General features: G+C 33.9%; 1 protein-coding gene across 3 annotated transcripts; it reads left to right on the forward strand.

The window, feature by feature from the left end:
• The first annotated feature begins 10326 nt into the window (after window positions 1-10326).
• LOC7486556 (uncharacterized) lies at window positions 10327-14901 on the forward strand. Of its 3 annotated transcripts, none has more exons than XM_024600342.2 (9): window positions 10332-10506; window positions 10937-11109; window positions 11224-11315; window positions 11400-11442; window positions 11568-11624; window positions 11757-11811; window positions 13503-13588; window positions 14233-14447; window positions 14556-14901. In XM_024600342.2, exons 2-9 carry the CDS (start codon window positions 10960-10962, stop codon window positions 14623-14625), a joined length of 768 nt encoding a protein of 255 aa, XP_024456110.1. In that variant the 5' UTR covers window positions 10332-10506; window positions 10937-10959; the 3' UTR covers window positions 14626-14901. The 3 variants fall into 3 exon arrangements, with proteins under 3 accessions (XP_052309323.1, XP_024456110.1, XP_002306537.1); XM_002306501.4 differs by having other exon boundaries at window positions 10334-10506; window positions 14073-14447; XM_052453363.1 differs by lacking the exon at window positions 14233-14447 and having other exon boundaries at window positions 10327-10506; window positions 14838-14901.
• Window positions 14902-15564: the final 663 nt, after the last annotated feature.

A 15564-nucleotide genomic window follows, 5' to 3' on the forward strand; every position in this document is an offset into this window, starting at 1 on the left:
CACGCGTTGGAATTTTGGCGGAGATGATCTTAATTTTAGCACCTTAACTTTCTATACTTCATCTTTATTTTCCTCTTCTTTTAAGTTCCCAAACTCTTCAAATTTGATTAATTATATACCTTCTTTTTTTGTCCGAAAACATTAAAATGACTAAATTAATCTTAAAAATAAATTTTTTAAAACTAATATTTAGGGATTTTTTTGTATTTTTAATTTTTGAAGCACATAAAATAACTCAATTACCTTTAAAAGTAAATTTTTTTGAAATGGTATCTAGGAACATTTTTATATTTTCATCTTATTTTCTTAGTTTTTATCGAGTTTACTAAAAGGCAATTTGATATTTTAATAAATATAAATATTATTTAAAAATTAAAATTGACTAACGCATGCTAACATGTGAGACATGTCTGTGTCCTTTGGACAGTACGTGAGAGGGCGTGTAGTGACCAAATAGTGGCTTCCATAAGGCACTTGAATCCTTTCGACTACCCTTCCATCCTTAGGTGGCACGTGTGGCCAACAAATCTCGATTTCCACACATAGCCCTCTAAATTCTCAAAGCAGCCATTTAATTTACTTTTCCTTCAAATTTATAAAATTGGTTTTTTTTTTATTTCAACCTCTAATTTTTTATATTTGTCAAATTTGGTTATCATTATTTTGATTGTTATTTGTTTTATTTGAGATAGTTTTTAAAATTAATTATTTTTTTACAATTTCATCCTCCATTTTTTTTCCTATAAGATTTGATCCTCATTCTTTTTATTACTATTTTTTTTTACTTTGACAAGTTTTTTAAAAAAATTCTGATTTCATCCTTCAATATTAAATTGGTTGGGAATTGAGCTTTGCTCGGGTCTAGGATTTTTACAGGTTGTGAGTTTGAGAGATTAACTTAAGTTAAGGAGATTCACTTAAGTTTGTTTTTTTTTTAACTCATGGTTTTTCAATTTCATCATTCATTTAATTGGAGATTGGACTCTGTTATTTTTCTTATTTTTTTCGATAGGATTTCTCACTAATTTTAAAAATGACCCGAGTTACTCGTGTCTTTTTATTTGTCATTCTTTGTTAAATTTAATTTTTTTAAATAATTTTTTTAATTAAATTAAATTAATTGATTAAATATAAGCATGAGATGTTTATTTCATGATATTTTATTTTGTTTGCTTTTCGGGTTGTTGCTTTGACGGCACGCGCGATCTCTTTTATTATCATTGTATAGTGTTTTACAGTGGCGTTAGAACCGTCTCGATGAGATATCTTTGGTGATGGAGTGGTGTCCATTGCAAAAAAACGGTGAGTCTCTAAAGTTTTTTTTTTTCTTCTCTCGAGTATGATATTGATAGCTCAGTTTTTATAGGTAATTATTTTCAATTTTTGTTCATTCAATTTACTTTCAATGCCTTAGTTTTTAAGTCATATTATTAATTTAATCGAGTGTATTGAATCTACTCAAATCAATTATCTGTGTCTTAATTTTTCTTTTTTTTTTCTTTGAAAATGCTACCATCACCTAAATATATTTTTTTATGCCGGGAAAAACTTGGTTTCGCTAGCGTGGAACACTTATCTAATAAATATCTAAATATGTACATTTGAATGATTGAATTTTATGGGCAAAAAAACCTTTCGGTGCAATCTTGTAATTGTTGAAACAAGCAATCGCCTTAGGAATGTGCCTTCATCAGTCCTCTTCCAAGAAATATAATTATTTAGAAAGTTATTTTCAGGTTATGAAGTTTGGATGTGTTTTGAGTTGCATGTAGCTTTTATATCTAATAAAATCACCATGTTTTGTTAAGTTATGTGTCTTGTCCCTCGTTTTGTTTTTGTTTTTGAAAAATAGCTAATCAAAATTGATTCCTTGTTTGGAATACTTATGGTTAGAATTGCAAATTAATAAGGCAAGTCTTCGCGAGCAATTTGAAACTTGACTCATGAAGGGCTCGACTCAAGCTTCTTACGGTAATAAACTATCTCAATTAAGTTTATGAGCTAGGCTCTTAAGCATGGTTGATTTTTAGTAAATAAGTTAGCTTATTTGTAAATTTATAAAAGAATTGAAAGGAAAAATAATTTGTATAAGATTTTGTAAAGTAAGTTAATTTCATATACAGGTGATATCGTTTTTATGATACAAATCTTGGTAATAAATTTAGTGCTTCTGTGCAGGACTTAGTTTATCTCATGGATTTTTTTATACAAAATATGATATTAGGTTTTCATCCAGTTTTTTTAAGGTAAAACATGTAAAATTATCCTAAACTATTATTTAAATCATATAGAGTTAATAACGTACTCAACATGATTTTCAACATGATTTGCATCATTACAATCATATTTTACCGTGTTATGCAGCGGGTAAATAATAATTTTTATTTTAAATGTAAAAAAAATATGAAGGGTGATTTTAAATATTTTGGTCTTGTTGTGGAGTAAGATCCAATATCCTTGGATCTGGCGACAGAGCCAGATCCCATTGCCTTGAGTCTGACTGGTTGGATCTAGTTGCGAAGCTAAACCCAATATCTCTGGGTCTGGCTGTAGAGTCAGACTCAAGATCAGTGGGTCAGGCTGTGAGCCGGACCCAATAACATTGATAGCCAGACCCAACAACACTTTTTGACTAATAAACAAAAAGACAACGCCCTCAGGTGCTCCAATGTCGTCCGCAGTGCAATGAGCCTATGTCCATATTTTATTATAAAATATGATAATAACACTTTAATGTTTTTTTACATTAAAAAAAAATATTAATCCAACACACAACATAGGTTGGTACAATAATCTAATAAAATAACTAAGAAAATTGATATCAAATTAACGACTACACTTAACAGGTAGGCATTGTAACCATAATTATTAAACCTGGTTTTGTGGTTGATTTGGTCAAGGGGTTAGGTCTTGGATCATATGGGTTAACTCGAGAAAATTATTTTAAAAAAATTAAGGTTTTAATATCTCACATGATAAAGTTTTGAAATAATACAAGTGAATGTAGGCAATAAAAAAAGAAATGTGAGGCATGAAGTATAATATAGTTATCCTATATCAAAAAGTTAAGAAATAATCCATGTGAATGTAGACTGTAACAACCTGGCTTTTTCATAGAAAAAAATCGGTGGAATTTTGTTTTTGGTAAGTCGTTAGGTTCTTGATGCTTTTTACAATATCATTCTGTGAATTTATAAATGCATTTCATTCATTAGCAAGGCACAACCCACATAGGGTAATGTATATCAACATCCTATAAAAGTGACAATACATGTTCTCGTAATGGTATTTAAGATTTATCGTAATAGAATTCATCTCTTGGTGTAGTGCAATACTCATGTGATTTCATAATACAACATTCTCATAAAAAGGAATATCATATGCATACATTCACCACATCATGTTTACAAGATCATACTTTCGCATCTATATTCCATTACACTTTTCGATACAAGTCTTTACAAAAGTATCAAATGGAAAATATTCAACTAGTTCGTTTGTTCTTATCAAATACATAACACCTAAATATATTATTACATAGCACCTTTTAAAATATGTGAACCCGTGGAAAGGGCTTTCCTATGCACCTTGATTGTGTGATGTCCTTGTTACAAAAACAACTTGGATACAAGTATTGTAAATAATCTAAACATGATATTAAACAACTAGAAAAACGTTATCGTTACTTTTTGTTATCAACTTAAAATGAGTACATTCCTTCTTTTTACTTCTCATATGCATTGTATAATCCTTATTATTTCATTAAGTGTATTATTCTCACTCATACGCTCCAACCTCATCATAGGAGTTATGGGGTCGAAATTTAAATATCGGTTGGGGTTAATTACTTCACTTTAACCTGATCATCCACCTTGAATGCTTTTAGCTGTAACTAATCACAACATCCAAACTCGGTTATCCGTCTCGGATGCCATTAACCAAAACTAATCATAAAATCAAACCCGTCAACTTCTATGGATACCATTAGCCGAAGCCAATCCTCATAATCAACTTGGTCATCCATCTAGGATGTCATTAGCCAAAGCTAATCGTCATATTCAACCCAGCCATCCTTTTAGGATGCCATTAACCGAGACTAATCATCAGTGCAACCCAGCCATCCATCTAAGATGTTATTAGCCAAAGCTAATCATCAACGCAACCCGACCATCCCTCTAGGATGCCATTAGCCGAAGCTAATCATCAATTCATCTCAGCCATCCCCTTAGGGTGCCATTAGCTGAAGCTAATCATTAATCGCAACCTGGCAATCCCTCTAGGATGCCATTAGCCGAAGCTAATTATCAACGCAACCCGGCCATCCATCTAGGATGCCATTAGCCGAAGCTAATCATCAATTCATCCTGACCATCCCCTTAGGATGCCATTAGCTGAAGCTAATCATCAATCATAACCTGTTAATCCTTTAGGATGCCATTAGCCGAAGCTAATCATCAATTCATCCCTGCCATCCTCCTAGGATGCCATTAGCCGAAACTAATCATCAATCGCAACCCGGCAATCCCTTAGGATGTCATTAGTCGAAGCTAATCATCAACACAACCCGAGCATCCATCTAGGATACCATCAGCCGAAGCTAATAATCAAACTCAACTTGACCATCCATATCGGATGTCATTAGCCGAAGCTAATCAATAACTCACAAACATTGCATAGTCAGTTTAACATTCATCAATAACTCGATCAATATTTCATAGTTGGTTTAACATTCATTGGCAACTTGATCAACATTTCATAGTTAGTTTAACATTTATCGACAACTCAATCAACATCTCATAGTCGGTTTAATATTCATCCACAACTCAATCAATATTTCATAGTCGGTTTAACATTCATCGACAACTCAATCAATAATTCATAGTCGGTTTAACATTTTTCAATAAATCAATCAACATCTCATAGTTGGTTTAACATTCGTTCACAACTCAATCAACATTTTTATAGTCAGTTTAACATTCATCGACAACTCAATCAATATTTCATAGTTGGTTTAACATTCATCGGCAACTCAATCAACATCTCTTAGTCGGTTTAACATTCGTCAACAACTTAATAACATATCATCCATAACTAAATCATTTCATAACATTAACATTATACAAGAAAAAGGTGGAAACCACCTACTTGTGTCTCCTGTGGAGTGTCCTTGTTCGTTCGAAGGTCCGATCCCGGTCGCACCACTTAACATATCAATGGTCACAAATTAGTACATTTGCATTCAGTAATCACCATTGTTATTAAAATCGCAACTTGACTCGTAAAATCATACGATTTTACGAGTCAACATATATATATATATATAACATGTAAAATCGGGTCAAACTCGATTAAACTTGGTCAAACTCGGTCAAACTCGATCAACTCGGACCGACTCCCATCACTCCTTCACTCTTCAGACTCCAGTTGTCTTCCTTTCCCCTTTCTCAAATCTCAAGTTCCCCAAACTGGTTCCACAACTTTCATTCTCTCTCTCTCTCTCTCTCTCAAAACACCTATTTTTTTTCTTTAATTCGTTAGCCTCTATTCTTCCTCAAGTCTCCAGATTCTCCACTCTCCATCTTCTGTGCTCTCGTGCCTTGCCTTTCTGTAATAGGTTAGTTGTTTTTCTTGACATACTTGAATCTTGAAGACTTGTTTCTGAAGATGGGTTTGCTGAAACAAACTGGGGTCTCTGGTGCCTTTGCTATGAAATAAGTGAGCCCGCTGCAGTTATCTAATTTGATATTCTATGTTAGATTGTTAGGTTTTTATTGCATCTGCTATAAATGCTTCACTGTCTTCTCTTCTTCAGGGGATATATCTCCTTCACATGGAGTAAAGCAAGATATGGAGATGTAAGCCAAAGTAGAACATAGAAAGAGAGCTCAAATTCTCGACTCTAATTTTATTATGCGTATATCGCAAATCACCAAACACGAGAAATGAAGGAACAAAAGCTGCTTCCCTTTCCCGATGTCTTCTCTTGGCCCCAACCAGACTGCTCGATGCGGATTAAATTATAGTTTCTCAAAATTGCTTAAACAACATTTGATTGATCCATTGACTCACCTTACACAAAAAGAAAAAATCTATTTTTTTAAGAAAAAAAATGGAAATGTCCAAAGGGGAGGGGCAGCTTCACAAAGAGAATCATCAACCTTTCTATCTTAAAAAAAATCCACCAGGTTGAACTCTCCGCAGATACTATAATGGTTCTCTCCTTGTTAAGGGGGGAGCACCTAGCCAGGGCATTTTCCTTTTAATATAAATACAAGCAAACATCATAATGACAACTAGAATTTCAGTATCTTAAGCACAATATAAGTTGAAATAAAACAAGACATCTTCTTGTTCCACTTTCTAGACCCATTAACTGTTCTGAAGTATTTAATAACGAACCAAACTTGAACAAGCAATATTATGGATAATATTTATATATTTTATGTTTACCTTGCAACCATATCATTAATATTTCAAATAAAGTTGAAGTCATCCTTATTAAAGCACAAGCAACAGCCAAAGGCATTGCTATTGTGTCATAGTATATTAAAAAGAGTGGGGGAGTTGAGGTGAGGTTCTTTACTTAGATTGTGATGTGGTTGCATTGAGATTTAAAATCTCATCTAATAGAGAGATATTCCTTAGATTTTTTTACACTTTTTATACCATATGTATGATTTGTGATTCAATCATTTTAGCATATGCTAGAGAATTAGTTGTGCCATGTCTAATGTGCATCAAGGCTCAAGTTTATGGCATGATTTGCAGGCAGCTAGTTTGAAAATTGAACAACAGGATACATGACATTTTAAAAAACTAGCTGGTTTTAGAAATAATCCTTTAGATGATTAAGATTTTGATAAATGTTTTAGAAATAACAAGGAAGATAAAGGCAATAAGGCTTATTTTAGTTTACATGACAAACCAACAGACTGTTTGTTTTAGGTTTATTAATTTTTAGTTAATGAAATTCTATGGACATAATTGTATTGTATTTTTAAGTTATTTGAACTATGTATGAATTTTTATTTAAACTATGTATTTTAAGGTGTTTAGACTTTTGTATTGTTTATTTCATTTTTATTTTAATTGTGTTATATTATTATTTACTATTTGACTAAAATTGTCAATATATAATTACTTAATATATTTTACTTATGATTTTACTATTCGAGTTTACGATCCGGGTTTATATTATGTATTCCGTGTCGTGTCAAAAAAGCATTTTTGACAACTTTGGTAATCACATATCTCGTCACCATACCTATTTCAAGAATATAAATGTTCACATTCAAGTGTTTCACATATTACATGACCATATAATTGTAAAATCTCACATCGGAAGCGAGTGTCCAGAGCCAGGGCCTTATAAGTGCATGCTCACCTTGACTAGTAAGACGCATTTTGGGGCCATGCGTGGCTGCCAAGAACAAACCCGTGAGGGGGACCTGGGTGGAAGCCCTGGACATGGGTGGACTGGGAGGCCCAAAGCGGACAATATCTTGCTAGTGAGGTGGGGTGTTACAATAATGAAATTGTTATAGGCATTTACGTCAATTCTAATATGGAAGTATGTCGCAGAACATCAGCAGTTAAAGTTGGTTCGCTGGAGGCACAAAATTCAGCAGCGAAAACTGATTCGCTTGTGCCACAGAATTCGACAGCGAAAACTGATCTATAGGTGACACATAAATCGGCAGTGAAAACTGATTCGCTGGTGACACATAATTAGGCAGCAAAAATTAGTGACACAGAATTCGGCAGTGAAAACTGATTCGGTTGTGACATAGAATTCGCCAGCAAAAACTGATTCGTTGATGACATAAAATTCAGCAGAATTCACCAGCACACATAGGCTACTACTGACTCAGAAATCATTAATGCAACACAGTTTCACAGCTAATGCTGAAATCATTGGCGATATGGTTTACGACTGACATATAAATTGTTGACAAAAACTGAGTCGTGCCGACTCAGAATCGTCAACACAACACAATCTCACAGTTGGCACTGAAATCATCAACGCACTTGATTTATGATTGACGCTGAAATCATTGATGAAAACTGAGTCACTACCGATTGAGAAACGTCAACGCAACACAGTCTCACAGCTAACGCTGAAATCGCCAGTGCACATGGTTTACGGTTGACGCAGAAATCATTGAAAAAAACTAAGTTGCTGCTGACTCGGAATCGTCAACGCAACACAGTTTCATAGCTGGTGCTGAAATCGTCAACGCATATGGTTTACGGCTAACACAGAAACCGTTAGCACACATAACCATACCTTCAATGTTTTCAGTTTCATCATGCGAAATTCATTTACGCAACCTATTAATCAATGAACATCACACAAGGATATCATTTCCATCATATGTATTGTCCCTTTAAAGATCATGCAAGGTCCCTTCATTGTTTCCCCCTTCTTCCTTTTGGTCGAACATTGTTGTCCATTGGCTTTTAAATTACACATGAAATTTGTAATTATTTTTATCACAAGTATAATCACAACAACATGCTACAAACACACCTTCATTCACTTGGTTCATAACCATGAAATTTCATCAATCACACAATAGAATTTGGGCATCAACATAATATGGTCTCTGTTTTTAGTTCTAACATGCTTTTTAAGGTTCAATGACAACATAATCCTGCGCATAACATCATTCTAACATATTATCACACAATTTTATCAAACACAAGCAGAATTCACGTCATTAGTACCAATATACTTTCTGTTTTGATTCTAGCATGGTCTAAGGTTCTAACAAGTTCACAATCCATGCATCACATCACATTACATTTGCATTCAGTCCAGCCCTCACTATGGTCGACCCTACTCTTCAGTTTGTGTATTCAAAATCATCCATGTGTATTCAGATTTCTTTTGTATAAATCTGTACTTGTGTTCTTTCATTCTTTATCTACTTTAGGCTTTTCATCTTGTTGTTGAATCTGGAGTTAAAGGTGTGGGAATCCTAAGCCTTTTGTTTGAGTGTCTCTCCCCCTTCCTTTGCCCGAAATCATGGAGAAATAACCAGCCAAGGAGATGATAATACCCTTACCTCACGGTTTTGGACATATTTTTGGAAAGGTTTGGTGATTTGGTTCTTCCTTTAATTTGGTTTTCTTCTCTTTTTTTTCTATTGTCTGCTTTCAGCCGGCTCCTAGGCCCTCTCTTCTCCCATCTTTTGGTTTCCCCTTCTCTTACCCATCTCTCTACTTACTCTACACTCAAGGGGGTCTGCATGCAGGCTGGTTTGATTTGGTTTTCTTCTTGGAAAGGAGTGTGTATTGCAACAGTGGCTGCAACTAGTTTTGGGGAGAGGTCTATACTCCTTCTCCTTCCATGGCTTTGACCCCTTTGTTTTTCTCTAATTCTCCCTTCTTCTCTCTTGTTCAATGGGGTGGATGCAGCAGGGTTTGTTGGCTTTGATTTGGGAAAGAGGGAGACTTCTACAACCAAGGCTGTTGGCCGCCCTTTGGGGAAGAGGAAGAGTCATCTTTTTTTCTTCCTCTTATATTTATATCCCTTATAAATGTGAAGGGGTGTTTGGGAGGCTGATTATCCATATCATTATTCTTACATTGGTTCATCCTAGGCTGGTTTAATCCCTTATAATCTCCATCTAGGATAGGCCGGTTCTACCCCCCTCACTTTTCCCTTAGAGTAGGCCGATCTGCTACCCCTAATTCCCTCCTAGTATAGGCCGACCTAATACAAAATTTTGTTGGGCGTTACATAGACTATAAACAAGAAATGTGAAGTGTTGTAGATTTATCACACATCAAGAATTTAAGAAATAATTTATGTGGATGTAAACATATATAGATATCCCGTATCAAAAAATTAAGAAACAATGCATATAGACATAAGTTATATAAAAAAAAATGTGAGACATTAAATATAGTTTTGTTATCCCATATAAAAATGTTAAGAAATAATTCATGCGTGTGTAAACTATAAATACTTATCTTATATCGAACAATTAAGAAATATTCCATGTGGATATAGGCTATATATATAATTATTCTAAGTTGAAAAATTAAGAAATAATCCATGTAAATGTAAACTATAAAACATACATGTGAAAGTATTCATAAATTCATAGATTAATTTTATATTTTTTAAGCGTGTGTCTATATATATAAAGTTGGGTCTTACTCGGGTTCTAGATTAACCCAACAGATCATCTAGATTTAACCAGATCAATTATAAACTTGAGTTTTTTCTATTTAACAGCCCTGTTTATTTTTATATTTTAAAATCAACTTTAAAAAAATTTAAAAATTAACAGCAGTAAGTGATGCAAGATTAGTCCTTCTTCCAGAATAAATACATAGAAATTGAAAAATTAGTTAGACTGGCACAGGCAACAGCAAAAGTAGCTCGGTATTTCCACTTCTATCGGTCCTCTCAACCCCCACTAAATGGACTAAAGTGTTTCGCATGCGTGGATCTCGCTAGCATCTTTTGTTAAACCCAGCTCGCACTGATAATCGGTAAGTGCCAAAGTCACCGTGACTCTATTCTGATTTTGATTCAATTATCGGTAACCAAAGATAAGCTATGTAGATTTCCGTTCTATTTTGGAGCTTGGGCTGTCTGTGTATCACATAGTGCAAGAATTTATTTGCGGTAGTTAGGGTTTGGTTGGTTGATCATTCACATAATATAATTCGTGTTCTTATCCAGGCAATCTTTGCTCTTTAGCACTTCTTAGTACCGTTGTCTGGTCCTTGGAATTAAGCTGGTTTTCTTGTTGTGTTTTATAGTGTGAATCGGTTGCAATAACAGCTCTAGTAGAAGACTTAGAACGTTTTTAAGATTGCTGCAAAGATGCTGTTGGTTGTTTAGCTGTGTGAGAAGTTCCTATGGTTGGAAATAGTGATGTTGATTCTGAATTTTTATTTGTTTTGTTTCTGTAACTAGATTTTGAACCAAAACAACAAGCCATGAAAGGTAAACGTTGCGCAAGTATTGGAAGTCATGAAAGGGATGATGAAGGGGAAGAATTAGAACCGGAGCACTTGGAAGTGGAGCATGTGCTTGGTGATGTAATGTGGGTCAGGCGCGATGATGATGGCACATGGTGGCCTGCAGTGGTATGCCATATTATGTGTTTGCCAGTTTTACATAGCCTTCACCATGAAAGCCTCTTTATATTGTATCTTTTGGAATAGCCAGACATGACTGATTATCTGCTGATTTACTTGTAGGTTGTTAATAACAACAATATCAGTGAGACCAGTAAACCTCGTAATAGTTCAATGGGAGATGTTCTTGTTAGGCTATACGGAAGCTATCAATAGTCAGTGTTCTCTCCATGCCGAACTTTTTTATGTTTTCACTGGTAAGCCTATATATGTTAACTTGCATGGTCTCCCATGTGCAGCTTTTATGCGGATCCAGTTAAATGTCGTTCCGAGTTTGAGATTGTAAGTGTCGATATATAAGTTGTCTCTAAAAGAATCCTTTTCTGTACATTAGATTTCAGTATTTTGTGGTCGCAAAGGCTTTTTGATTGTTATACTATTTGACTCTCTTATCTCCACATCCTTAGACACTCAAGGAGAATGGTGGTTGTTATAGTGAAATGTTTGTGGAAGCTTTAGAGCAGGTACCCTTTTTAACTTTAATTCAGGCTATTCTTATCGAGCTTGTTGCTAAAGTGTAATTGTTGCTCTTCTAGAAACATAACAATACATTCTAATTGTTTATGGTTTGTCCTGCTATTTGGATATGGCTATAGGATCTTCCTCAATCAAAATCTGGCCAATCAAAGGGAAAAGGATCCAATTCTAAAGGTTTGCCTTTCTGTTTTTCATTTGGTCCATATATATTCTCTATTTCCCATAGTTTGCGAAAATTACTTTTGGCGGTACAAATTGTTCGAATCAATTCTGGTGGATATGTTGAGAATCCCAGTTTTTTTTTTAATGCCGAGCATAGAGATTGGAATGATGGATTAAGTTAAGCACAAATTTGGTTATACTTGAAAATGATGTCAAATAAAAACTATAGTAAGAAAAGGAATTTAATGTGAGTCCACTCTCAAAAGGGATTTATCGTTGCAGCATGCTCACTTTTATAAAGTTAATCCACTAATAACATCACCGATATTTTTTATCCAACAACTATGACATGAATGTGTTATGCGTGGGACTTGGCATTTTGCGAGTGTGGGCTAATCGCAAACTTGAATCATACTATAATTTCTTCCCTTTTAGGCATTTAAGTGTTACTCTAAGGAGGGGGGGGGTTAAAATTTGATTTTTTGTGATGGCCTTTTCTCTGTTTTGTCCAAACTCAATATCCATTTTCCCCTGTTCAGTTGCCTTTAGAGCTTGTTTGGCCCTCGTTGTGATTATCATGCCATATTGCACCATGTTGTTGTTGTTGTGAAATTACACATATTAGACCATTTGGTAATGAATCAGAATTACTTATCCATTTGGTAATCTATTAATTTGTTGTTTGACTTAAAATTACTATTAAGGACAACTTAAATTCAAGTTTTTTTTTTTAAGAAATTAAAATAAATTACCTTAAAACATGAATGCTTTTATTACTAAAAGGAAATGTTTGAAATAATATAATCACAAAAAAAAAATAAAAATAAATACTATTTTATTTTATTTTATTTTATTTTTTAGAAAACATGAATACTTTTATTACTAAAATGAAATGTTTTAAATAATATAATAATGAAAAAAGAATAAAAACATTATCTTTTCTTAAGTAAACATGAATACAACATAATTCAATTTAAGACCCATGTAATATTGGTGTTTTTGTGATTTAAGAATTTTTAAATTATTTTTGTCTTTTAAATGAGATAAGTAGCCTTGCTTCTCTAAGAATATCACTTCACATGCTTTTTTAACTTGAACCAATATGCTCTGTGGAATCACTTTCCACTCCTAAAAATTACACAGTGGAGTATTAACATCCTTATCAAACACTTATTTGGTAGTAAGCAGATAAAAGTTAAATACTAGAAAAGCAGGGGTTAAACAGGCATTTAATCATTTGGCTCCATCACTACACGTTATTTGATACCTTTTTAATTACGTCTACTTCAAAATTTGATTTGATCTTTATCATGATCCATTATAACACAATTTTACTTTCCTACCAAACACTTTACAATACCTTTTACATCCTTAACAATTCACCTTTTAATATTTAAGCATTTACACTGAACCTTTATAACCTCATACCAAATGCAGCCGAAGTTAGTATAATCATGAAGCAGAAATTATGCTTTACCACAAAAGTTTTATATATCAATCAAATGAAGAAATCTTACTGTTCAGTTTGAATTTGTTGCTAGTCAGTTGATATCTGGTTTGATTATAACAGATGTGGCTGTCTCAAAACATGATGTGTTTTGTATCTAATGATATGTATTTTGATGTATTGAAATTTACTTGGTAGGATAATATGAAGCTCATGCCTATAGAAGAATTAGTTAATGTATATATGTACTATTCAGGCACTTCAAATGGAAGAGCCAGTGCTTCTAAAGTCAAGAATTCCAATCAAAATCGAGTGAACTGTGAGATAGAATCCTCAAATCATGTAAGTTTCATCTTCCCCTGTGCTCCCTAGGCTGTGTTTGCTTTCTCGTTTACGAATTATAATGGCTATGTGCATGAAGTTGGCTGCAGCAAAGTAATGACTTGGGAAAAATTGTGGAAAGTAAAGCTTAAACTCTTGGTTAGGACTGCGACAAAAGCAATAAAAAGAATGAAAGAGAAACTACTTAAGACATAAAATGTGGAAGTAACTATCATAGAGAACAGATAAAGAATAAAATCAAATGACTGAGACACAGGAATTGAGAATTCATGTTGTTATGCATTTGGTTTGATAGTCTCCCGCAAGATATAATTATAGTCCCATAATGATGAGCTTATGCTTAATTTTGCACTTTAAGCTCAATTAATCTTTGCTTCAGGAGGCATATTTAAAGCCTAATTTTATCTCGAAACACTTAAAGTTTGCCCCTTTCATAGACTTTGGAGGTGTCACATGTGCTGCATGAATATTAATTTGGTAATAGGCTAGAATCTCCCCAAGGAAACAAATCAATATGAATACACCGCAAAGGAAGATGAAGGATGACAATTTTCTTTCAAAAGTTGTTGAGGAAGCCATTAGTAAGGTCTCCAATCAAGATGGGTTGGAAAAGGAACTTAAATTTGATAGCCCAAACACTGAAGGGAATTCAAAAAGAGAAACACCTAAGCAAGATGGGATGCGGAATAAACTCAAGAGGAATTTCACAAGTACCAGCGGACAAGCAAAAAATAAAACCCATGATCAGGGAGAGAAGAAAAGACTCAAGCAAAAAAGCTCAAGTGCTGCTGAAGACGCTAACTATCAAAGCCCTAAGAAAGACGAGGAGCAGGAGAAACATGAGCTTAGCCCTAGTTCTGTAAGTATAAACAATACTCATTCTTTCCCTGTTACATAGCAGTTCTTTTACTATATTTTTTTTTCCCATTACAAAACTGATTTTACAAAATTGAACTGCCGCTCTTAGGCTGGTGGAACATTTTTTGGAAGATTACAAGAATTGCGGAGAACGAAAGTCATGCAAACTCTTGGTCTAGTTGCGCCTTCTGGGTCACCATTCAATTAAATGGAGGCATTATCTTCATATCTAACAAGCTGGTGGCAACTTTGAAGATAATTGATGTATTTTGTATGAGCTTCAATGTGCTGAAGCTGTAGTGTTGCTGTAACTTTTAGATCTCAATTTGGGTGCCAGGTCACTTGTACTTGATATCCTTGCATTCTTATCTTGTGAGGGCTTTTGACGCAGGCATTGAATTGTCACGAGGGATTTGTGCTGGAAGGGCACTGCAACGAATTAAAACATTAGCCGAGATTCTTGTCTTCTCACAAGCAACATATGACTAGATGTCATTTGCTAATTGAAATCAAACTCTATGACTAGGATATAAGATATTTAGGGTTTAAGCTGAAGTTTAGATGTCATTTAAAATATAAATACGGCTTGCTCGTCTTTGTATGATTTTATAGCGGGAGGGAGGGTAATCTTCAATCAATGATCAAATATTTTATCAGCGTTTGTGATGATGGTGTTTTCGGCTGTACGCACCGTCACTCTATTTTAAAATCTTCTTAATCCAATTATCAGCAGGCTGAGAAAACAAGGTAAAAATAAATATCCTCTTGATCTAATCACAGGAAACCTAGAAAACTGCAGATAAAAATTATCAACAAGAAAATAAACCTGGAATTGATCGAATTTAATAAATAAAATTGAGAAAAACATGTGGACTGTAGTAAATCATTTTATGTAAAATATAAACTATAAATACAGGCCCATCAGCCCAGCACAAGATGAGCCCAGGAACTAGTTCTTTCCGTCCTGCCTAATGGGCAACGAGAAAAACGATTAACTTTTTTTTTATTATTATTGAAATGGCCACTTCGATATTTTTCTTTTATTAGTAAATATTATCAAATTATTTATTTTAATTTATGATAAACAAGCCATGAAATTCGTTTGGGTTTCTATTGAC

Source organism: Populus trichocarpa, chromosome 5, assembly GCF_000002775.5.
Source record: "Populus trichocarpa isolate Nisqually-1 chromosome 5, P.trichocarpa_v4.1, whole genome shotgun sequence".
NCBI classification, from domain to species: Eukaryota; Viridiplantae; Streptophyta; class Magnoliopsida; order Malpighiales; family Salicaceae; genus Populus; species Populus trichocarpa.